The sequence below is a fragment of the Oryza glaberrima genome, chromosome 2 (genome assembly GCF_000147395.1).
Source record: "Oryza glaberrima chromosome 2, OglaRS2, whole genome shotgun sequence".
NCBI classification, from domain to species: Eukaryota; Viridiplantae; Streptophyta; class Magnoliopsida; order Poales; family Poaceae; genus Oryza; species Oryza glaberrima.
Genome location: NC_068327.1, coordinates 2226663 through 2252538, shown reverse-complemented (window position 1 = coordinate 2252538; position 25876 = coordinate 2226663). Strand labels below are relative to the sequence as shown.

At 40.1% G+C, this 25876-nt stretch overlaps 2 protein-coding genes across 2 annotated transcripts; both read right to left on the bottom strand.

The window, feature by feature from the left end:
- Positions 1–3088: 3088 nt before the first annotated feature.
- Positions 3089–9033, bottom strand: LOC127763520 (sucrose-phosphatase 2). Its single transcript, XM_052288251.1, has 9 exons — positions 8902–9033; positions 7112–7180; positions 6717–7016; positions 6502–6603; positions 6153–6347; positions 5768–6055; positions 5304–5490; positions 3609–3655; positions 3089–3451 (listed from the first exon to the last, which is right to left on the bottom strand). The coding sequence occupies exons 2-9, from the start codon at positions 7169–7171 to the stop codon at positions 3359–3361; spliced, it is 1272 nt and encodes a 423-aa protein (XP_052144211.1). The 5' UTR covers positions 7172–7180; positions 8902–9033; the 3' UTR covers positions 3089–3358.
- Positions 9034–9764: 731 nt separating this feature from the next.
- Positions 9765–23981, bottom strand: LOC127762057 (nuclear pore complex protein NUP160-like). The gene is given in 29 exon segments (XM_052286408.1): positions 9765–10346; positions 10445–10618; positions 10705–10854; positions 10935–11042; positions 11207–11324; positions 11480–11545; positions 11641–11746; positions 11843–11974; positions 12057–12366; positions 12445–12513; positions 13119–13462; positions 13538–13608; positions 14746–14933; positions 15047–15309; positions 15976–16138; positions 16543–17079; positions 17081–17112; positions 17204–17396; positions 17503–17685; positions 18128–18248; positions 18627–18718; positions 18920–19004; positions 19006–19022; positions 20307–20389; positions 21598–21755; positions 22177–22237; positions 22322–22586; positions 22672–22804; positions 23664–23981. Coding segments are annotated over 29 exon segments (4506 nt in total). The 5' UTR covers positions 23876–23981; the 3' UTR covers positions 9765–10274.
- Positions 23982–25876: the final 1895 nt, after the last annotated feature.

The following is a 25876-nucleotide window of genomic DNA, read 5'->3' as shown; positions in this document are numbered from 1 at the left end:
CCGGCTTCCCCACTTCCTCTAGGCTGGCCCACCTCCTGTTACGCGCTTTTTTTTTTTTTTTGCGAGATGTGTACGCGGATATTTTGTGTGCGGATTTTTTTTAATATATATATATATATAATAGAAAAATGACCGTGAGTTGCAACGGGTGAAGGCTACTTTAATCGTATTAGTATTGTACGGTTTAGCTAGGGTGAAATTCACTGTGGAAATTCGCTTGGATATTCTTTTTACAAAATCATGAGCTGCAACTAGGGGTTTGATTGTCTCAATTTAGCATGCAAGTTTTTCAAAGTGATTTCTTATATGACTCCTTTTGTATTTCTAAAAACAAACAAAATTAAAAACCGACTCAAACACGGTTCTGTATTTTCAAGAGCGATTGAACTTAAAAACCGATTCAAACACGGATGACGTACCAAAAGTACCGGCAAAAGCATCTTCAATTTTTATAATAGTACTAGAAAAATGCCCGTGCGTTGCAACGGGTGAATGTTATTTTAATCTTATTATTGTTATACGGTTTTAGCTAGGATAAAATTTACAATGGGAATTCGCTTGGATTTTTTTTTTTATAAAATCATGAGCTGCAATTAGGAATCTGACCATATCAAGTTAGCATGCAAGTTTTTTTAAGAAATTTCTTATATGACTTCTTTTGTATTTTCAAAAGCAAACGAACTTAAAATCCGACTCGTACACGGATCTGTATTTTCAAAAGCGGAGTAACTTAAAAACCGACTCAAATACAAATGACGTATCAAAATACCAGCAAAAACATCTTCAATTTTTATAATAGTAGATATTTCAATCGGGTGTAGTGTAACAATTGATGGCATAATGTGTGATGACACGAGATGATGAGAGTCTAGCGGACGAAAATTCCATCGGAAGTCTTACGATTTTTTTTTAATTAAGTATAGATAGATGGATACTGAATGCAAATTTGATACATGAAATTTAGCTCCGGGGAAGTGGAAAATATAGATTTGGGAGTAATGACCGAAATATTTCTTCTTTAATTTAATTTGGGATGTGTAACTCATTTGCATAAACTATAGTTCCATACTAATGGCTATAACTTTAGTGCACGCTGCATGCACGCATACATGAAACTCTCATCTGACAAATCAATTCTTGGCGGTCAGCAGCAATGCGGCATGATCAGTGACGCCATGCTTTTCTCCATCGCATGCAAGACGATGCAAACTGCAAACATGATCAGTAATGATCTGGAAAGGCACGGTCCGGTGGGCCATGCGACACACGAGGCGGAGACAACACGGAGCGGACGAAAAAAAAAAAGATGGTGACGCTGAGACGTGAGATATCGGGAGTCAAGACATGACGCAAAATCTGCCTTCGATCTCCATCGCGCCTCTGGATTCTGCGTGACACGGACAAGTCAAGCCCAAGCCGAATAGAAATCGAACACAAATTTTCACGACCTACGAAAAAACTCCGGTAAAAATATCTTAAACTTTTATAATAGTAGATATAGATATAGATATATTACTTTTCCAGTGCTTTGTTTGTTAACGACCATGGTTTGCAATTTCGAAACCTGGTTTTTTCCGGTGGAGACGAAAAAAGGGTAATCACCGAAATTTTGGTTTTTTTTTGCTGATTTTTTGAATATTTAGAAAAAATGGTTGTGCGTTGCAACGAGTAAAAGCTATTTTAATTTTATTATTGTTATACAGTTTAGTTAAGATGAAATTTACTGTGAGAATTAGCTTAGAATTTGGATATATATTTTTCTAGAAAATCATGAGCTACAATTAGGAGTTCGATCATCTCAAGTTAGCATGTGAGTTTTCTTAAATGGATTTCTTATACGACTCCTTCTGTGTTTCCAAAAGCAAATGAACTTAAAACCCGACTTAAATACGGATTTGTATTTCCAAAGGCGAACGAACTTAAAAAACCAACTTATACACGGATGACGTACCAAAGTACTGGCAAAAACATCTTCAATTTTTGTAATAGTAGAGATTTTGACTGAATTTAAACAAATTTTGACCAAATTTACAAATATTTGACAAAGAACTGAAAATTTCGGGGAGATTTGTGCTTGCCGGTGGGGCCCGAAAATTCAGAAATTTCGAACCGAAATTTCAAACACGATTAACGACCACAGTGCTGAATAGTATCATCCTCCGATAGTTTCACAATATCTCTTACTGCTAACCACTACTTCCTTCATCCCAAAATATAATAGCATAAGATTTGATTGAACATATTTTATTAGTATAATATTCTAGTATTATGAATTTAAGATAGAATGCATACCTAATTTGTTACATTTTGGGAATGTTTATTATAGTTCATCCTTAGTGGAGATCTTGATCGACTCAGTTATGGATCTAATTTATTGAACGAAATATGGATCTTAATGTATGATTATGTTGGTATAACATATAGATAAATCATTTTGGTTTCTATTTTCGATGAAATATAGAAATTTCTAATTGTTAAATGATTGTGAATGAAAGTCGCATAGTTTACTTCTACATATATTTTGAAATTTGTTAAATTGTTAAAATATAATCAAAATTTAAGTTACACTGTCTTTACTAGTGACAAGAATTGCGGAACGACAGGGCAATTTTATTTACAAGGGAATTGATGATGGGATTAAGATGAGAATTTGATTTTTAATCCCAATATCTTGTTTGGTAGAGGTGATGGAAATTGATAGGGAGTTTAGTTGGAGATTAGGTCATTAATAAAAACGATGGCTGAGATTTGCTTAGACAAAGGAAAGGAGGAATTCCCTCCCAATTACCTACTCCTACCCAGGTATTGAAAATGAGGGAGTTCCTCAATTCCCCATCCTATCTCATCAAAATTCTCATGTCTCCCAACCAAACAAAACACTTAATAGCCTCATCCCTCTAAACTCCCAATCCCTCCTGAAAACTCCCTCCAACCAAATGGACCTCCCTCCAACCAAATGGACCGTTATAGCACGATTTCGCTTAAGATTTGTGCATACCTATCCCATCTTGTATAGCCTCTAGAGTCTAGACTCGATAAATGCATGTTAACTCCACATTAGCAACTGGTCAGAACTGTAGATCATGAATGGAAGAACACTAGTAACATATATTCAAGTGAAGTAGTTTTGCTTTATGCGCTCATGATAGTCATGAGATATACAGTAACATTTATGATTTATCTTACACATCAAACAAGGATGTGTCAAACTTAATTTGGGGCTCTGGGCATCCTCCAGCATAGTATTTTGAACAAAATTGACAATATAGACAAGAAAAGGAAGTAATCTCAAGAGAAGATTCATTATTTATCCTCGAGTAAATTCCTTCCATGTGCACACGGAGGTGCAGAAAAGGTTCTAAAGCTTGGACGATTGCTCATCCGCTGATGAGTACCCTTTGAGCCATGTTTTGTGGATGTGTGTTACCACGAAGCCCTCGGGGGTTTCAGGCTGAGATCATGAAACCAAAAACAGAAAGCAAAGTTAGCCCACCTTTTCAGTTTATGTAAACACGTTACATGGTACAAATGTCAAATGAATTAATGATATGTATGCATATGTATAGGAGGCATAGATAGGTTTCGGACTGAACATAGATGATGCTTACCTTCGCATTCAGTGCAAGACTTGTCAGACAACACGACCACACATCACCTGGCATTACAGCATTATTTATACAATTAGTTGAGGATCATATATGCCAAAAACTAATTATATAACATAATGGGAACATGTCAAAAGAAAAAAAAAGTTAAGGTATTGCGGCCCGCACAACTAAAAGAAAAGACTATGTTTTTTTTTAATCCAAGGTTGTCCTGAGTTCCTGACCATCGGATATGCTTTGATGTGATGCTCAAAACTTTGCTGTTGCCTAAGTTCGGATTAATTTATAATGCAGAAAATGTGAACTCATCCCATTGAAATGCTTGGAGAACGGTGAACCCCAATACCACATATCAGGTGAAATCATTGAAATTTTATGTGGAAAGATACTGCTGTGCTGATAAGCTGATAGCACAAGTAGTTGATTGTTTACTAAAGGACCAGATATGCAGCCTAATTCCGCATTCGTTTCTTTCTCACATCAGTACATATGTTGCAAACCATGTATTGGATTTACTGGTAACACTAGTTCTGTGATGCCGAATTTACTGCTTACATATTGCATTTGTATGCTGATAATTATGCAGCCAAATGAAACTGGCCTTTCCTTTACGCACTGAATATTAATTAGAGAAATAGGATTTTCAGAAACTTCCATAACTGCAAATAATCACATGTCCACTGTTCAACTGCCCTGTGTTCTCTATTAAACACTAGTGCAGAGAACAAGGCAAGTTAATGTAACTCATGTGTCGCTTCATTGAATGAACATCTGAACCTTGTTTGTTAATGTACAGCTAGCCGTCATGCATATTTTCTCATGTTCTTGTCTTAATGTTGTATGGATGGTTGTCATGATAGTGTATGTTTTCTTGTATGGAAGACTTGACTTAGCATTAAGTGGACTTGAGTTTGCAATTATGAAGCAAGCATGGATGAGAGGGAATCATGCACTTTAAGTGGCTATGGGATCTCAGTCTATTGTGCAGCTAGGTCTTTTGATGGCCTTGCCAATGATTATGGAGATTGGACTAGAAAGAGGTTTCAGAAGCGCCCTTGGGGATTTCATAATCATGCAGCTTCAGCTCTGTTCAGTGTTCTTCACTTTCTATCTTGGGACCAAGTCACATTATTTTGGCCATACAATTCTCCATGGTGGTGCAAAATATAGAGCAACTGGCAGAGATTTTGTTGTTCGCCATGTAAAGTTTGCTAACACTTACAGAATGTACTCCAGAAGCCATTTTGTGAAAGGACTAAAGCTGATGTTACTGCTTATCAGTTGTATGGTGATATTGCTACGAATTCGACTGCCTATATACTTCTAACATCATCAATGTGGTTCTTGGTTATCACTTGGCTATTCGCTCCATTCCTCTTCAATTCATCAGGATTAGTGGCAGGAAATAGTAGACGACTGGGATGTCTGGACCAAGTGGATAAGCGAAAAGATAGGAGAGTTCAATAGTTTATATTGAAATGAGTACAGTGGGACCATATCCAGTATCATGCAGCACATTTTTCTGTTGAAATTAGAACTCTGTAGACCAGGAGGGCCATGATCTAATAGAAAACTATTAAGGGGACAGTAATAGAACAAGTTAAAACTGGGAAAATGAACACTAATTTATTTTGAAAAAGGTGCATACAACAGCATAACAGGCTAATTCAGTTATTTGGCAGAATTCTAAGGACTCACCTTCCAACTCCCACAAGTTAAATCTCACCAGCCAACCCTCTGAACCACATTGTGAGACAACCAGTCTGTCCACCCATGCTCTGTATTTCTTCCCTTGTTTGTCACCGTAACATGACCCCAATGCATCAATTGATGCATGAAGAGAACACTCAAGCCCAGCAGGATGAATAATAACTCCATTTGCATGCTAACACACAATAAATAAAATATATTAGTTTGTAAAGTCACTATAATAACAAGTCATTACCATGATCATTTTGAGATGAAACTACAACATTTTCTCAAGATTAGAATGCTCTCAGAAACTTTGAAATAGATGTGCATGCCAAAGGAGGTATATTGCTCCTTAGCCTTATAAGCTAAAGCATTATGCCATATAAACAGGTAAGACAGGAAATTTTTGACAAAAGTAAACCAAGTTATTTTTTACAGAACAAAATCAGAGTGAGAAGCTGCATACTTACAGTTATATTTTTGAAATACTGTGTAACCGAATCAGACTTTGGAACCTCAGCCCTACGCCACTTCTCGTAGAGAACATAAAACTTTACAACAGCATCCGTAGGCTTTACCGGGTTCTCCTTGACATAAGGGAAATCCACGTCTCGGGGAGAAACATTAGGTCCTAGTTTGAAGTGTCCAATGGCTTGTATGATTCCAGCAGCACACCTCTCAGTTGCATGAATTATCTTAGGATTATCCTTTGCATTTTCTGAATACCACTGAAGTAGTTCCTCTTGGGCATTGCTGACCTAAACATTTGAAAAAACTTTGTAATTGCAGTAAGCACACATTCAATCTGTTATGAACTTTGTTCGCTACTTCATGCAAAATTTATTGCATACTGACCATGACACCATGTACACCAGGGATGCTGAATAATTCTGCATCGTTGCCAGAGTCACCGCAAGCAAGAGTATTATTGGGTGGTTTTCCACATGAGCTTAACTTCTTGAGCAAATATGCAAGTGCCTGACCCTTTCCAGCACCTTGAGGTAATACATCAAGGTCCTGGCCACCGCTATAGATTATTTTAACATCTAGCTGAGAACAAAACAATACCAGTTAATCATACATGAAATCAAAACATGGATGGATGTTTCTTAAGAAACGGTCCAACACTGAAAACAAAATATGAATGTTTCTTAGAGAAAAAATTATTCAAAGCTGAGCCACATCAAGACAAATGCTTCCTCACCCCACGTTTCTCCAACTTCTCAGAGAGAGACTTTATCACTTCCTGAGCACTCTTTTTGTCAACATAGAAGCTGACCTTATGTGGACGCTGTTCCGACTCTACCTATATCCATGTAAATGTACAGCAATAAAGTGTTGTTGCTTATTAGTTAGTCATCAAATTATCAAAATGGTTATAAATTAAAAGAAAGCAACCATGCAAGTTATTGAACATACCTGAAGTTTCAGCTCGGAAACATTTGCTGTCTCCTCAACAACAATATTCCTGTCCCACTTATTATTCAGATATTCCACCCAGCCATCATCAGGAACCATTTCCTCACCATATGTTATCTCAGTGCCCACAGACATGATAGTGATGTCTGGAGTTAGCATAGGTTTCTCTTTCCTCAATTCCTTATACAGGGTAGGTGATCTTCCAGTCGAAAATACAAGTAAAGAATCCTGGCAGTAAACAGACTCCCACAGGGCACCAAATCTAAGCAAAGACAGGTTCTCCTCGTCATGATGATCAACCTGCAAAAGTTCAAAAAGATTGAGCATTAATGAGATATACAAAATGTCATGATTAGCGCTGGACAAATCCAAGGTATGAGTTGAAAGAAACACACCATTGTATGGTCAAGATCTGAAACAATCATGAGACGCGCAGAACCATTGAGCTTATCCATTTTACCAGCCTGCAAAGATGGTTGCCAAATTGGGAAAGGTGTTAAAATCTTGGGTAAAGCACTAAAATCACTTAAAAACTATACACTGTGTTCAGTTCAGATGTTGCATCAGTGCCTCAAAGGAGTTTGAACCATTTCAGTCAGAAAGCAAAAGGGCCAATGAAAATGCCACGGTGGACGGAATTACAGATTTTGTGGCCACACCACAAATTTCCGGTCAGCTTTGATACCAACTATTACTCCCTCCTTCCCTAAATTTTTGACGCCGTTGACTTTTTTAAACATGTTTGACCGTTCGTCTTATTCAAAAACTTTTATGAAATGTGTAAAACTATATGTATACATGAAAGTATATTTAACAATAAATCAAATGATAGAAAAAGAATTAATAATTACTTAATTTTTTTGAATAAGATGAACGGTCAAACATTTTTAAAAAAGTCAACGGCGTCAAACATTTTGGGATGGAGGGAGTATTTACCAATCATCGATTTTTTACAGAACATACAGTGAAACAAGCACAGTGATTTGGTAAAAAAAAAAACACGTGGCCTACAAATAGGAATACTATGATGTTAGGTAGACCCGACCCATGTTGTCTGTGATTTCAAGAACACGGGACAACGCGTGTCGAGGAGCACATGATTCTCAACATTATTATTATTTTGGGTTAATTGGATTCATGTCATTATAATTTTTACGGTTTTGAAATATACCACTACTATTTGTGTATTTGGAGTCATGTCATTACAATTTAATACATATTTGAGATGTGCCATTACTTACCCCCTATGATGCACTGAAATTTGTTTTTGACCAAATTAACCCTATCTTCTTCCTCCATCCCCTTCTCTCTCTACTCCCTTTCCTCCCATCTCTCTCTGGATCGGAGCTGACCCGGTCAGCATGAATCCAGCAGCGGCTGTCGGCCTTGGACATATTTGAGATACGGCGGTGGCGTCAACGCCGGTGCCGGCCGCTGATGTGTTCTCGAAGCTCGTTTACTGATTGTACATAGTACTAGTAGGCAAACGTAGAGACATGTTCTTTCATCCGTGCATTTTTGTTCTCTTTTTCTTCGTGTTTTCTCAAAATTGATATGGGCGGTGTTGGGTGGCTCACGTGACACGGCGGCGGGCGGCGGCATGATGGCACCGTGCTAGCAGCTGCACTTGACTTCTTCGACGTTGCCCGCTAGGTCTCTCCACCATGCTTGTAATGGGAACTCAGATGATCAAATCCAGGCAGAGAATGGGAGGAAAAGGAGTTGAGAGAGAAAGGGATGGAGGAAGAAAGCACGGGCAATTTGGTCCAAAAATAAATTTCTATGCATCTAAGAGGTATGCAGTGGTATTTCTCAAATATCTACTAAATTGTAATGGTATGACTTTAAATAGGTAAATAGTAGTGGCATATTTCAAAATCATAAAATTTATAATGGCATGGATCCAATTAACCCTGTTATTTTTGTCTTGGGCGAAACAGTAGGAATAACACAGTAATTCATACGAAATCACACGCAATAATCGCCACACAATTCCCAAATCCCAAACAAAATGCACGGCACCGCCGATCGAAAGAAATGCACACCACCCCGCTAAATCAGAACCCGCGTGCGGATCAGAAATCGACCGCGAGAAAGCCGCCGCCTCCCGCAGGACGAAGAAGAGACCGATCGATCTGGAGTAGACGGAGGAGGAGGAGGGATCGGAGGGGCGGGGAGATCACACCTGCGACGCGCCGCGCGCGCGGCGGCGGAGGGAGCAGGAGGCACGGGACGGGGCGGCGACGGCGAGGGCGCGGGTGGCGGAGGCCGCGGGGCGCGCGGGGGAGGAGAGGGAGAGGTGTGTGCGGTGGCGATTGGATGTCTCGGGGAGACGGGAGAGAGAAGAAGAAGATGCCGTTGCATTGCGGAGGGAGGGCTCCGCGTGTCTCGGGCCCACGCCTTTTGCCCGTACCCGTTTGAGCGGCCCATACCCGATTAGGCGATAAGGCCCAAAAGGCCGGAGGTTTTGCTAAAAGGCCCCTCCTGACTCCCAGGGTGTCGGAGAAGAAAACTCCGACTCCCTTGCTCTATTCGGAGCACGACTGCAGGGGGCCGGAGTAAAAAACGCTGATCCCTTTGGATCTTTTATGACCATCCGATCGTAAATAGGCGGTTTAGATTGGGCAAGGGACGGATGCGAGGATAGAATCCTTAGGTTTTTCATTAAAGTTTATTTTCAGTCTTCACTTTGAGATCGCTAAGAACACATATATAAAATATTTTATTCACAAATTATTTTCCATTTACATATATGCCCTAAACGATGGTGCCACAATCTTTTTGCGTATATTAAGTCCCAAATGGGCGGAGATTTGCAAAAAGGACCATTCTTTTGAGTGTAATGGAGTCATTCGCAGGGTGATAGGAGTAGATGACTCCGACCTACTACCTCCGTCCCAAAATAATTGCAATTCTATGTTGTTTAGCATATATTAAGGTTTGAAAAGAAAGACTATGGTGCCCCTCATTAAATGGTGTTTATGTGATAGTGGGAAGATGGTTGAGGGTAAAATAGAGAGATTTGAATGAGAGATGATTGATGGGGCAATTAGTACTCTAAAATTACAATTATTTTGAGATGAATTTTGAATCCTAGAAATACAATTATTTTGGGACGGAGGTAGTATTTTGTATAGATCGTGAGTAACGCCTTTGGCTGTCTGGATTGGGCGAGGGAGAGGAACGCTGTGACGGAAATTTTCAGTAAACATCCTATTAAATAACTTACCGTACAAAATAATCCCTCATAACTCCAGAAGCCGAGCTCCAAGAACGGCGATATCAAACAACCCAAAAGGTCACGAGGAAACTTTATTTGTCTGCTGGTAGCCTGGTACTCTTCGAAGGAGCGAGGCATTTTTCTTCACATAAGTGTTAAAAGGATTTACAAATGGAAAATTGCCCTTGTCTACAGAAACAGGTGGTGAACATGGCTCACAGGCATTAGCCATACACCTATTACATACACATGACAGTACAACAGTAACCTGACACTAATCCACGGCTCACAAGATCTCAGTTGCTCGCTCACTCAAGAACAAAAGAAAAAAAAAAAACTCAATTGCTTTGGCTCCCCATTCCTTTCCCTCCTCCAAGCGATGAAAGCACATCATCTGAATCAACCACAACCTAGAAGAAGCCCACAAACAAACAGATTGTGGTCAACATGTGACATCTAGAAAACAAATCCAGAATTGAAAGGGGAAGCCATTAGATGTAGTACTAACTTGCTGCAGGTGACTAATCAGAGATCCATGTAGCAACTTCTTGAGCCTGTCGCACTGATCCACGCTGTGGCCAGCATTTTGCATCTCTTCTAGCTGACACCACAGCCTCTCGATGGCAGTGTATGGGAACCAGGCCGCTGACATCTTTTTGCGGTGGAGAACGTCCACCGGTCTCTGCAGGATGGTTTCAAAGGGTGTAACTGTCAACATGTGCTTACAAACATCTTGCAATTGGATATTTGAGTTTGTTGATCCATTACCGATGATGCGAATGATTCCAAGTACTCGACCAGCAAATTGGCCGCTTCTGTGTGCCAGCCATAATTTATGTACAATCTAAATAATGTAGCAGGGTCTGCCTCTGTGCCAGACATACCCCATGAAATCATCCTGTTACCAGCCTTGGTAGTCTAAAGGTACAAATGGAAGGTCAGTGGTCAATCAGATAATAGTTGGTGTAACTATTGGAATATATACATCAGGAGATCACCTTAAACATCTGGACTAGCCAAAGTGGTAGCTCAATCTCAGGGTCTGTGTAAAGAAGTGTTTCCGCAACAATGACAGGCAACCTCGGATGCAAATCTTTGTATTTCTCCTGCAGAACAGAGATAAAAATTGTAGTTTGTGAAATTGACAGAGAAACTCCTTCAGAACTGTCAGAGTATCATGCAATACTTCAAGATTCTCTAACAAAGTTAAGTAACAAAGAAGCTCATTTCAGAGAAACATTAAATATAGGAAAAAGAAAAGAGCACAGACCAAATATATTTCAAGAGTCTCCCAATGGCAACTCCCCTGGGATTGATGAGCCATGGCAATACTGTTACCATTGCCATCACGGGCATCATCGTCGGAAGATGGCAGCAGTAAATTCTTCCTGTAAGGTCATAAAATACAGCATTGTTATTTTTTTTGGCAGGGCTCCATTATTATTAATATATAATAGTTGCTACAATAGAATAGTAGATGTCAATTAGACTAAAATCAATTCCAGAGAACCAGAATGGACCAAAAAAACACAGTTTAACACACCCTGAGTTGCCCACTCTATTAGGGCAGCATTGCTGCGCAATTGTTGCAAATACACGTTCCAACTCCCTACCATGAAAAAAATGAAACATTAAAAGTTAGATAATGCAAAGAAGCGCCGACACGAAGAAGCAAGAATCTTTCAATACAGGGAAACTGGTCACCTTTTCATTCCTGACTCCTTCCGAAATTTCAGCACAATGGTGAACACCATGTCGTACATATTCTCATTTTTAAGAATATCCGCCAGTGCTTCAATAGATTGGTTATCTGCAGTCCCACGAGATATTGATTGCCAAAGCTTGGATATATATTCAAGTCTCGAGTAATATTAAATTATTTGCACGATACTTTGGGGACATATACCTGAAAAGTTGAATCTAGAATTTACAGTGCTGAGCATATAGAGTGCTTCTGTTAGTGTATATTCCTTTTCGAGAATTTCAATGTCAACACAAAACTTCAACCTAGACAGCTCTGAATCTGTGCCAAAAGCAGCTGTAAACAGCAATCAGGTAGTCAATAACGAAATGAGATGTACAAAGGTCCAGCTAAACAGTGCTTGAGTAACAGAACACACAGTTCTTCATCAAAAGATTACAGGGCTTTTTACTTGGTGAGATTTGATCATCCGCTTCACAAACAGAATCAAGCCAAGCGAATAAGGGATCAACAAGCTGCAATGCATTGATAGCAGCAGACAAAGCATGCAACCTCTCTTGCAATGCATGAGAAAGTTGCCAGGTTCCACCAGCATTACCCTCTCTACTCAATCTAACAAAATACCTATACATATGTGCAGCAGCCTTCCTCCAATTGTTCCTATAAGCCTCAAATGAATAAAGGACCTTGTAAAGATTTGGTCTAGACAAAAGATCCGAGCGCTCAGCCTGTTAAATAAAATATATTGCATGACAGGTTGCACAAATAAAAGTTTTTTTAATTCAAAAGATGGAAAGAGAAAGAACCTTCCAGAAGAGCTCTTGCTCCACTTTTTCCACCAAGCCAGTGAATGGTATCTCGCCATTGCAAATAACCTAATTCAACAGATAACAAGCTCCTTTAAACTCTAATCATCCAGTGAACATGGTTCGCACACAGTAAAAGAAGTGAACTGAGTAACTCAAAATACACAAAATAACATACTTATATGATTTTTAACTGACAATGATTAGTGCAAAGCCTGCCGACCAACATCACACATAGTATGCTATTTTTGTGAAGAGAGTAAAAACATAAGGCAAACGGAATCAATTGTGGTTGAACATGACAAATACCAAGCAACGACCCACCGATGTATTGAAGAGGTAAACAGGTGTCATGACCACTAAGGCTGTATTCGGGAGGAGAGGTTGGGAACCGCTCCCCCCGTGCATGGAAAACAAGGTTGTTTATTAGCACATGATTAATTAAGTATTAGTTAGAAAAAACTTGAAAAATGGATTACTATGATTTTTTACGCAACTTTCTTATAGAAAACTTTTGCAAAAAACACACCATTAGTAGTTTGGGAAGCGTGTGCGCGGGAAACGAGGGAGTGGAGGTTGGGCCTAAGAGTGTCTATGGACATCAGGTAAAACAACTGGTAAATTAGTAAATTATTCAACGCATTTAGTGAAGACAGTAAATAAACAGAGCAAACCTTTGTCTCGCCAAGCTCACAAAGAACTATGATGAAACGTCTTAAACAGACATACTTGATATCATTATCTGGATTTGAGATTATTGCACAATACGCCTCTTGAAAATTTTTCAAATCCAATTTGTACTTGAATACATTAGCCCATAGTCGCCCTTTAATCATAGTTGTAGTTTCAGGGATATCCTCAGCTTCACTTCCATTATCTAAATCGACGATGCTATCTATTTGTTCAAGAGCACCAAGAGCAAACTCGCATGCCCCTTCACTCATGGAGTGCTGCTCAAAAATTTGCATTGCCCACTCATAGTAACGAAGCCTCCATGCTGTAAAAGATCTGCATTCCCCTGGAAAAATAAAAAAGAATTAGGAAATGGTAGAGGTGAATTATAATACAAGCAGAACTAGGAAAATGATGTCACCGGAGATTTGAAACCCTGTTTCCACAGAGAACTTCTGCAGAGCCTTTGGAGCTTCTTGCCCAGATGCAGCTCTGTTTTACACAGTAATTAGCATATTAACACCAATAATGAGCCAGCCAATCACCAATATAGAAAAAGAGATTGATATAAGAGAATAAATTTAGGCAAGCACACAAATCCAAGCATTTTGTTTTGGTGGATTGTCAAGGCTTTTAGCCTTTTCCCCATAATTTTCTATTTGAACTTTGTACTTCCACCACACCCCGCACAACCAAAAGAAAAGACTCTATGTTGTTTTTTTAATCCAAGGTGGTCCTGAGTTCCTGACCATCGGATATGCTTTGATGTGATGCTCAAAACTTTGCTGTTGCCTAAGTTCAGATTAATTTATAATGCAGAAAATGTGAACTCATCCCATTGAAATGCTTGGAGAACGGTGAAATCATTGAAATTTTATGTGGAAAGATACTGCTGTGCTGATAAGCTGATAGCACAAGTAGTTGATTGTTTGCTAAAGGACCAGATATGCAGCCTAATTTCGCATTCATTTCTTTCTCACATCAGTACATATGTTGCAAACCATGTATTGGATTTACTGGTAACACTAGTTCTGTGATGCCGAATTTACTGCTTACATATTGCATTTGTATGCTGATAACTTATGCAGCCAAATGAGACTGGCCTTTCCTTTGCGCACTGAATATTAATTAGGGAAATAGGATTTTCAGAAACTTTCATAACTGCAAATAATCACATGTCCACTGTTCAACCTTGGATAATACATAAAGTAGAAGTGTGAAGCAGCCATTTTTTTATACTTTGCGATTAAGGACGCAGATATGCATTTTCTGACTTTGATGCAAGATAAATCAATCTTTTTTTTTCTGAATTCAAGCAGCAAAAGTAAACTGGAGAACAGTTCAATGCCTGGTCACTTGGGCTTTTCTATGAGAACCAGTAAGGCAGTGAGCATTATCGAATAACAAATATTTTCAGTAATTAGTTAACAGAAAACTGAGAAATGGCTCACTAAGTGCTGCATTGCACATTATACAATAATACAGCTAGAAACATCACAAGTAATTCAGATTGCTGTAACATATCAATGTTATATAATCTATAACACTAAGACCACTTCATGAGACTCAATATCCTCTGGTAAGCAGTAAATCACAGTGCACAACTCCGCATAGTGTGGAACGTGGTACCTGAAGAAGCATCGGATAGCTTCATGAACCTTGGATTCTTTCAGGACAATGTTTGCTTCATCACATGCAAGCACCAGAAGGCAAAATCCATTGAGATGAAGGCATGATGAGCGTGCAAGATCTGTATCCTTGTCAGCTTGAGATGCTTTCACATAGTTCATGTGTGTGTCGAGAATGCCCAGAAGACCCTTTCAGACAGAAATAAGGATAATAGTTGTCATATTTATTGTAAATAGAATGGTAGAACCACATCAAACAAGAAACGTTTAATGAATTTAAGGGGCACCAACAAGAAAGATACCTGAGCAGCTTCATATTGACCATGGCGAACAAGAACTGCTGCCAGATTAATTGTGGAACTCAAGAAACAGTCAACATTTCCAGCACTATTTTCACTCATAATTGAGCCACTAAACCTCCTTACCAAGTTGACCAACTCAGTTGGATTAGGAAACCAGGGTGAGAGAACATCCCCATCAGCAGATTTTTGAAAATCAAGTAAACAAGCCAATGTAAAATAAGAGCAGCCAAACTTTCTGTGCAAAGACAGGTCATCAGCTTTTCCTGTGAGAATGAAGTAATGAGGACGTGTTCTTTCTTTATCAAGAAGAGCACAAGAAAGTGGCATTATAAATATTAAGCCAAGTGTGAATATAAGATCCCATATATCATAAGAGGCTAGGTGTGCATTGTATTTAGATTTTAGAATCATTTGTGGTGCACCCAGACCCATGGCAAGTGCAGAAAATTTTCGTGTGAACAGCACCCTGTGGCTGCAGTGCACTGTTCCCATGGGCCTCCTGTCATGCTATTACTTGACAATAAGAGATAAAAATAATAATTAGTTTCATTGTTTAGTTGAGTTCCTCCATGTAGATACATTCCATATATTAGAAACAAACTAACTTAGAGATAGAGATTGTTTCTTAGGGGTCAAATCAAGCCATTCCCATGAAATGGGTAACATTATACATTAGCAATTAAGCAATTGAAGATGAATTGATCTAGTGATTTTAGTCTCTAATGAGACAAGTATCATGTGCACCCACTTTCCATTTAAGCCATTATTGAATACAGCATACCAACATAGCATATCTGTTTTTATCGGACTCGTTACCTTGTCATAATACAGCAGGAAACATACTGTAGAGGAAGGGTCCCCATTCAAGAGAATACATATCAAAGAACAAAAGTAAGAGAGCAACAGAATGTACTGTAAGAAGTTCTGACCTAGCTGGAGAGAAGAAAGCTGATAGCTGAAATCCTCTATAGTTGGTGGTGTAGTAGGTGAGATTCCTACAAAGTGGAGGACAATCCACTGTCCCAGTATATCTTGAATCACTGGGAACAACTTCAGTTTTATTCTGGCAATATCATTTTGCGACAAGGAGACCTGATTTGGACACTGTTCTTATTAATGAAACAGATAAAAGAAAGATGTTTACCAGTCAAGAATAGTGTGTATCTATGAAGAAGCATTGAATTACAGTTTAACACCACAAATAACACAAAGGTCTGACAAGGATCTTATGGTTATCTGTCTACTATCTTCCAATTGATGCAAGTCAAGAACACTTTAACATCTTAATCAGTATTTGCAGATGTTCTTGCGAGTTCTGACCAACCGGAGCAAGTTTGAGTAATAGCATGGCAGTCGAACTTGCAGTCTGTGAACTTCCCTAAAAGAAATATAATATTGAACTATATAGTAGTACGTATCAGAGGTAGCACAATGGCCGAGTTAAGTAAACACATGCACATCAGACAGAAATATCAAAATACAAAAATATGGCATACCTGCCCACCAATGGAGACCAGATAACTGAGGAACAGATATAGATCAAAAGTGGACTCGAACATCGTTCTTGCTACCTGTGAAGTAGCTTGAACCAATAACGCAGTATTCACATTGCAAACTCTCTTCAGCTCATACTCTTGGATGGTCACGTTTGTGTTCAAATACTTCATGAAGTTCTCAATCACATCAAATACTGCTGACCAGGATGTCGACTTTGATTGCAATTTACGAAAAGATAGTAACATTTCAACAGAAAACTTCCTCTGACTCTTGTGAGCGGTCTGCCTTCTTTCTGCATAAGCATCTGTTCCAAATAATGTAATGAGGGCTGAGGGAGACTGAGGACTGAAACCAGTGCCCAGATTCTTTAAGATCTGAGAAACAATTTCATCAGGTGATATAACAGAACTGATGAGGGATTCATGATATATTGCAGCAGCAGATCTCCCCAGCAGATGGCTTATATGATTCATGCACCTTAGAACTTCAATGAGGATTTCAGACTGAGATATATTATCCGATGGGTTGACCCCCAAGGATATCAAGATTGCGCAGGTCATCAGAGGAACCTGATGTATAAAGCTCATAGGCATTACCCAATAGCTCATAATGATAGTTGAAAATAATATAATTATCAAATACTAGAAAAAGGTAACAAACCATAAATAAACTGCTCCATGCCCTCCAAACAATGGAAGAGAGAAAATGAACCCTTTCTTATTAAACCAAAAACTTCTCTGTTAGTATCAAGAAGTAACCCATATGGCCTATTGTTCCAGCACCAATTGTGAAGATACCGTGCAGAAAACTTTTTCCAATGATAAGCAGTCGAACTTGCAGTCTGTGAACTTCCCTAAAAGAATGAGATATATGAAAATTCAGCCAAGCCACATGCTAGAACTAGAAATCATGAAGCCTAATAGAAACAAAGAAATGAGTAAAAAGAAAAGGGTAACCACCTCTTGTTCTATGGTGGATAATATTTCTTTTCGTAGTCCATTTGTTGTAAGTGATTGGAAATAAGAATCGGATAGAAATCTCTTGTGCTCCAACAAGGTTTCACGTAGAGCAGAACTGTGATTCACTCCTGGTTGAAGTAGCCTCCGCAAAAACATTGATGAAATAAAACCGAATATCTGCTCCTACAGATACAAAAGAAGTCTACATAGCTGAAGAACATTGAGAAGCTTAACACAGCCAACAAAGAACTAAACTAATTAGATGAGATCTATATAGCTAAAGGGTATATCCCGCAGCAATTGAACAAAAATGATAAACTAACTCTAAAAAGTCATGTCAATGACAATTATAGGGTTTAAGAATATTGTAGTCTAAATGAGTAATCATTTTTAAGAATCAAACACACGTCAGGAGTTTAATCCATTCAGAGGACAAGAAACCTAACAGCAATGTGAAGCAATAACCTTATAATTCAAGTTGAACCAGAAGTCATATATCTCAAATGAGATCAATAGATGTACATAACAATATTTGACATATCATTTTAGAACTATGAATAATAACATCAAGGTGTACATGACATGTCAATTTAGAACAATGGAACCTCAAGGAAATTACAGTTACCTTCTTGGATGAGAATATTGAATCAGCTGTCCAGACCAAATCATCCAATGTATTCTCGGAGCTTTGAAACAATTGGTCACTGACCGAAACTTCTTGTAGCACATATGAATGCATTATCTCACTGCAGTTATTTACATTTAGGTAAATATTTGAACACTCATAAAGTGACCTAATACAGTTTAGCTTCTGGGTTTAGGATTTATACATATTGAGAGAGAGAGAGAGAGAGAGAGAGAGGTGGGCACTTAAAATTGGCTAAGAAACAAAAGCAGGTTTGACCTAGAAAAGAAATCAAGGTTTTGGCAATATAGAATTATAAACCTAACTATTAGTTTCTACGACTTAATGGGAATCATAAATGCAAAAAAAATACAGGCCTTGAGTTTTACAAACTGTGTGCTGGTTCACTGATGAAAAAGTCATAAAGTCAGAGCAGAAAACTATTTGGTCAGCGGCATTTCACAATTCATAAGGGAACACTGCAGCGCAGCATACTTACGTATCACAATCATACTGCACTATTTCATATAGCATTGATCCAACTTCCTTAAGTATCCAAAGCTTGTCCATGCTTATTTTCAAGTCGATAAGCTTTCCCAGAGAAAAAACAAAATACTCTCCATCAGCAGGTTGAATATGTTTGCTCCTCTACGAGCGGGTAGCATAGTCACTGGACCATGATAAGTTGCTAACAGGCACTCAAAATTGTCTCTTCTGAGAACAGAAACCCAAAAAAGGCCATATATATAAATATAAGGGATCATAATGCAATACGGTGATGACTTTGTTTACCTCCACCAAAGGTATAGAAAAAAATGAAGGTTCAGGAGAAAACAAGAACCTTTCACCAGCACCAAAACTAAAACCATATACAGAAACAATCACAAGCTCCAGTCTGCACAGTGTAAAAAGGTAAATTAATCAGCTACTTACAGAAACAATGCTGAAAGAATAACAGCTTCAATCATACCATGTCATGTAACAAATACTACCTCCGTCCCAATATAGTTGTCATTCTAGGTTATTTGGCAAAGATTATGGTTTAGGAAAAATTAATATAGTGCCCTCTATTAAGTAATGTCTGGTAGGTAGTTGGGGGTATGATGCAGAAAATTTTGAATTGGAGGTGATTGATGTGGCAAAAGGTACTCCAAAGTGACAAGCTTTTGGGGACAAATTTTGAATCCAAAAGTGGCATCTATTTTGGGACAGAGGGAGTAATCAACAATAGGTAAAAATAATTAACACAATGGTTCACATGAGCATGAACAACGGAAAAAATATGACATCTAAGGTTTAAGCCTAAGGTCAATGCCCCAGTTTCCTATATGAGGCTGCATCTAGAAACAGAAGACTAAGATGAACAGGCTATCTACTATCTACAAATGGAAACTGTTGGGATGGATTGGTGGGATTACCAAAAGGAAAATTTTAATAAGGAAACAGGAAATAAACCTTATTGCAAAGACAACAACAAATTATTATTAGCACCTAGCATATTGTGATGACATAATCAGTGACCAGGAAATCCCTGTCTTATCAACAGAAAAACCATGTTTCATCATTGATACAATGTCCGAGTTCACAAATAATAATCTGTTAGCAGATCTCAACACGTTAACTCCACAACTCCGTATTCCATCCACCCCATATTCTTGTTTCCGTTCCAAAAATCACCCATGAGCCATGACAAACTGCAAAATTCAAGCCACAATCGCCATCGCCTATTTGTCCAACTCCACTTGCTCTACTAATGACATTAATAATTCAAACTTCCCTTTGCTCTTAAGATCCAATGTTTTGTCACACAAGGTGTAACGCATCACTCATGAAGCAATGTTTTCCTTATTTTGGACTCTAGATGACCCATAGTAGGCATATAATATGCACCAACTTCACCCCCATGTTACCCCACAAAAAGCATGTATCCATTTTTAACAGATATAGTTTTATACGCTCTGTCATTCTGCTTTATAAGTCAGTCAACTGACAAGTGAAATGGTTCACCCCCATGTTACCCCACAAAAAGCATGTATCCATTTTTAACAGATAATTTTATAGGTTCTGTTATCGTGCTTTATAAGTCAGTCAACTGACAAGTGAAAAGGCATAGCATGAAAAATCTGTGCATTCGAGATGACCAAGTAAATTTAGTGGTGAGACATTTTTCTTGACATACCACAGTGCCTTGATGCAGAACAGCCAAAAAAATCAACTCTTGATCATCATCAGCATCACCAACCCATATCCTAGATGGTTGACCTAAAGACAGAAAAATACTTTAATGGAAAATGCACTATTCAAGAACAAGAAAAGATACAGCAATTAGTGCAAGCAACAACTTAAATACATCCTTTTTTTAGAGTATGTAAAACATATCCAGTTTATTACGGGGTAGCCAAAAGAAAGGGATAGTTGCAGAGGCAGTTGTTATTCAGTGATGCACTAACAAAGTGTTCGTACATCAAATGCTGTTACAATCTAACAATTTTCAAAATGATTCATCAAACCTTTAAAAGGAACTATTGCTGACAAATAGACCCCACATGTTAGCTACTCCCTCAGTCCCAAAATACAGGCACTTCTGGAGTTCTTCATGGGGATTAAGGAGAGAGGTGAAATTAAATGACGGATGGTTGTGATCTGTTGAGAACTTGAGATGAGAAAGGGTGCGCTCGTTTCAGCAGGTGCGGTGGACTGATTAGCTGCACGTAAAACAAGAAATGAGATTAGCATATGATTAATTAAGTATTAATATATAATTTTTTTATGAATAAATTTGTTGGATTTTTTTAAACAACTTCTTTATAGAAAGTTTTCACACGAAATATACCGTTTAGCAGTTTGAAAAGCGTGCTAACGGAAAACGAGGAGAATCTAATCCTATAAGCTGAAAAGAGCGCACCCAAAGTAGGTGAGAAATTAAATGAGATATGATTGTGATTGGTCTAGATAAGAGAGTAGGTAGAGAAGTTGTCACATTCTGGGACAGATTTTGAACACTAGAAGTTGGTTATATTTTGGAATGGACGGAGTATTTTGTTCTGTTATTTTGGAATCTTCTAGTTTTTTTCACTTGCCATACTTATTTTGTTCTGTTAGAAATTTCATGGAAATCACTGAAATAGACTCGATTAGCTGGTTATACCATGCTACTATCACCAACGATTACCACACTCAACCAATTATTAGGAATCTGGGATATAATTTAGTGCAACTGCAGGACGCATCCATTCCTTGTTCCTATTCTATGAACATACCAAGCAAGCTGCTTGCAGATCATATGAGCCTTCAGCAGAGTGTGCTAGTAACAGTTTGATTGTAAGTTGTTGCTTAACATGATAAACAATGACATAACATGTGCTGACAATGTCAACGCAACACTTATTACAAGGAACATTAACATAAATAAGCAAATAGCAATTCAGTATAAGACCTTTCCTGAAGCGCATAAAGCCACCACAAATTACCTTCAATATCATTCGAGCGAACATTGTAACTGAGAAGTTTAGTGTGATTAAAAATATCCCATATGTGCAAACTTCCATCCAGATGGAGAACAAATAGCAGTCCCCTTTCATTTACAGTAGCTGTTACTATATCTTGTACAGGGCCCACAGCCTTTGTTCTGCAAAAAAACAATGGAGGAGTATATTACATAAATGGTAAGCAACATGTATTGTCATATGTACAAAAACTAGACAAGCTTTAGACAATACTGGGATTCCATACACAACAAAATATGCTGAGCCCAGACTTGCAATAGTCTGGGAATCAATTATATGCCCCCTGCATAGGCTAGTACTCTAGGATTTCCCCCTCCATGTATCACTGACAAGTGGGTCCTCAGACCACATGTTAGCAACATGGGGAGGGCAAATCCTAGGGTGGCAAACTCTGCAGGGGCATGTAATTAATTTTTCCTAAATTAAAATGTCAAGAGAATCTACAATATATGAAAATTGCATTGAATGCTCCTAGGCTATGTAGTTTCTGGTGGAGCTATGCTATACAGATGCTCAGGTGAACTGTTAGGAGAAAATAAGTACCTTGACACAAGAGACCATAAGCGTCCTATCCCAGCATCATCTCGGAGCTCATTCAAGAAACCTACAGCAGAAAACAGTGCAACATTCAGAAAACATTGGAAGAAATTTGAAGGTACAGCCATCTAGAACTCATTTATGGGCTTGCCTGGTGAATTCAGAGCTAACTTGCCCAGACTGTAACAGCAGATTGACCCATCTTGTCGCCCAATCACTAGGCATCCTGACGTCGCTGTTACAGCTGTAACCTTAGCACTCTGTACTTGGGTTTGGAGATTAAATTCAACTATATCGTCTTGAGGAAATATTGAACCAGAGATATAGGAAAATGGGCTTCGCAAGTGGCATAAGAGAGCAACTCCAGAAACAGTAAGCACATACAGCAGATATACAGGTGTGCCACGTCTGCCACCCTGCATTACCACATAAATGATGTTCCAGAAAATTAGTTAGCATGCTATGATACTTTATTCACATAAGAATCATTAATGAGCCAACCTTACGTGCACATAAGAAGGAAAACGGGCATAGCGCCTCCTAGAATACCAACCGCAGTCCAGAGCTTGGAAACTCCTTGGAAGCACAGAGATCAATAACCTCTAGAACATTTTGTTGTTCCTCATGGAACCTCCTGTAACAGAAACCATCTTCTTTCTTTAGAAAGAAAAATACATCCAGCAGTAAATGTGTCATATTAGCAATTTAGCATAGCATATTCCTAGCTTTAAAGCAAATACATCTAAATGGTGCTTATTAGCTAGCTAATAGAAGGCCATCTGACGAGAGATCAACACAGAGTAATGGCGATAGCTCAAAAAAAAATCTACGAAAGGTATTTTGTTCAACATGGTTCATCGATAGAAGACAAAAGTGTAGGAAATGTTTGAACTCATGTACTTGCAAGGAGTTTAACAGATGTCCCTTGAAATTTAGTGTCTAGGTCTCATCAACCATGACAATATAGGACCTTTTTTTTTGTCAAAATGTCCCTAAAAATTTTATCAGTGAGGAACTGTACTGAGCTATTAGCACATAACTTTCTGTCAGATAATAACATTCCTGCATAACATGGTTGTACCAGTTATAATTTGTCACCATGCCAGTATGTCACTGCCCTGTTGGTGTCATGTATATTTTCGATGAAATGCACTAGACCTGATCCTCAACTACGGTGTGATGGTACAATGCTGGATAATGCAAGATTGAATTTACACAAATCAAATTATTGACTGCTTAGCTGAAGCTGTCACAGACCTAGGGTTCCTCTGAGCATCACAGTAACCAGTTAACCACCGCAATGCAATACAGAGTGTGCAGTGTATTCCCACAAAGTACCAGATGAATAAGACCAAAATCAACTCCGCTGCGCAAAACTCCATAGTACTCCAGCTATCTCATCCCTACCACTAGCTCTAACACAGCATTAATTCCTGAGAAAACCCAACGCCAACGGGGCTCGAGTCAGTGAGGGGGAGGCGACACCGGCGTACCAGGCGAGATTGCACTGCGAGTCGCCGGAGGAGACGACGTGGAACCCCGAGGCGGCGCGCGGGGGCAATAGGACGAAGGGATCGGAATCGCCCTCCGGCGAGGGGGACGGGGTGGAGGGGACGGTGAGCTCGATCCACCGCACCCTGTCCGAGCCCGGGATGGGGACCTCGGTACCGGCTATTTTGCGGGCGGCAGGGGTGGTGGTGGCCATGGAGGCCTCGCCGGCGGCCGCGGCGACGGCGGCGGCGGAGGGTTTTGGAGTGGGCGGGTTTTTCGGCAGTGAGGTGGGGAATGCTCGGAGAAATTTTAGACTTTACACCGGTCGAGGATGGTGAGGGTAGTGGGCCGTTTTATTGGGCTTCACTGATTTCGGGTAGGAATAAGTCTACTTTGACTCCCTTAACTAATGGCCGAATCTGATTTGTATCCCTAAAGATATCTCGAGCCCCAACTATTAAAACCGGTGTAATTTGACTCCCTAAGCGGTTTTGGAGGACGGTTTTGCTGACGTAGCGCGTTGACCTAGTCCAACCCACTGACTTAGCATGTGGGTCCCACTGGTCAGTGTCACATTTTCTTTCCCTTCCATTTCTTTATTCTTTTTCCCACGGTGACCCGAGCATGCATGGCCAAAGGCAGCGCGGTGGCGGCTGGCCATCTGCGTCGTGGCGGCGGCCAGCGTTGTCCCTACTTGCTACCACCAGCAGTGCAGCCCAAGGCTCTTGCCACCATGCACGGCGGCGCGCACTCCTTCGAGGAGAGGGAGCCTCGCTGGCAGCCTAGCCGAAGCCCCGGAAGCAGCAAGCCGACAACGGTGGGTACGAAGATGAGCCCGGAGCGCACGGCGACCTGGTTCTCCTCCGTTGGATGCTGCCCGAGCCGTACTCCCAAAACCTTTGCCCCATCTCTGCTTTCCACTCCTGACGATGAGATGTACTCCCAAAACCTTCGCCTTGCCATTTTCACTCTGCCCAGATGCTGGGCCTCCGGCGGCGATTCCGGGCCAAATCTGGTCAGAAAAATACTTTTCTGAAGATTTGAAACGGTCCATGATTTTCTAGTAACACGATTAGATTAATTAAGCAAGCTTGGTAGCATATCATTAGCTCAAGTAGCATACCAGGCATAAAATGGAGTAGTCAAAAGAGATGTTGCAAAGTTTAGAGAATATGCAAATCCATGGACCTGAAGGTGTCGACTGGTAATGTGACCAAAATTCAGAAACTGGTTAGACTGAAATGCAAGCAAAGGCGTCCAACACAGTGGAGGAGCATCGACTAAACAACAGAGGCGACGCCCGCTGGTTTGGGTTGGGGGAGGTGGTGGACCAGCAGCGCGACGGCGCTGCCGAGGCGTGACCAAGCTTCTGGAGGCGGGCGGCGGCGTACGGCGCACCACAGCGTGCCCTCCGCTGAGGACGCCTCACGCGGGGCTAGGGGAGCGGCGGCGGTGGAGCGCGTGGACCGGGGAGACGGAGGCAGGCGCGGGGCCAAAGAGCGAGAGCAGCGGCAGTGGTGCCTTGCCGAGGCGCCGCGACGGCGATCGCTCGATGCTCCTGGAATCGATCGGTTGTCGATCGCTCGATTTGGGCTAAGCCACGCCGCGCTACCGCACTTGGAGGCCGCGGCCGCTCCGGCCCTCTCCCGCTCGCCGCCGCTGCCACTCCAGCACACATCGTCCCGCCCGCCGTCGCCACAGCCGAAGGGGAAGGGGAAAAGAAAAGAGAGAGATCAGGGGGAGAGAGGGAGGAAGAAGGGCGTGAGAGAGAGAGGATGACATGGTGGGTCCCACAGATATTTTTTAAATTCTAATGCCACCTAAGCGCCACGTGGTAGGAAGACCAGGTCAACACTGCCACATCAGCATCATGTCAGCAAAACCATCCTCCAAAACTACTAAGGGAGTCAAATTGCACTGATTTCAATACTTTGGGGAGTCATCCTATCCGGTTTTCTGATTGAGGGATACGAATTAGATTCGGTCTACATTTAAGGGAGTCAAAGTGAACTTTTTCCTTTCGGGTACCGGCAGAGTTTTCTTAGGGGAATAAGTTCACCGAAGGTCCCTCAATTTAACAGCGAGATTTTTTAAGGTCCTTCAACCACAAAACCAGAAATGTTCGCCCCTAAAATTTCACAAACCGTTCACCGGAGGTCCCTTGGCAGTATAGGGGGTGGTTTCGCTTACGTGGCATCCTAGTCAGCAAAAATAA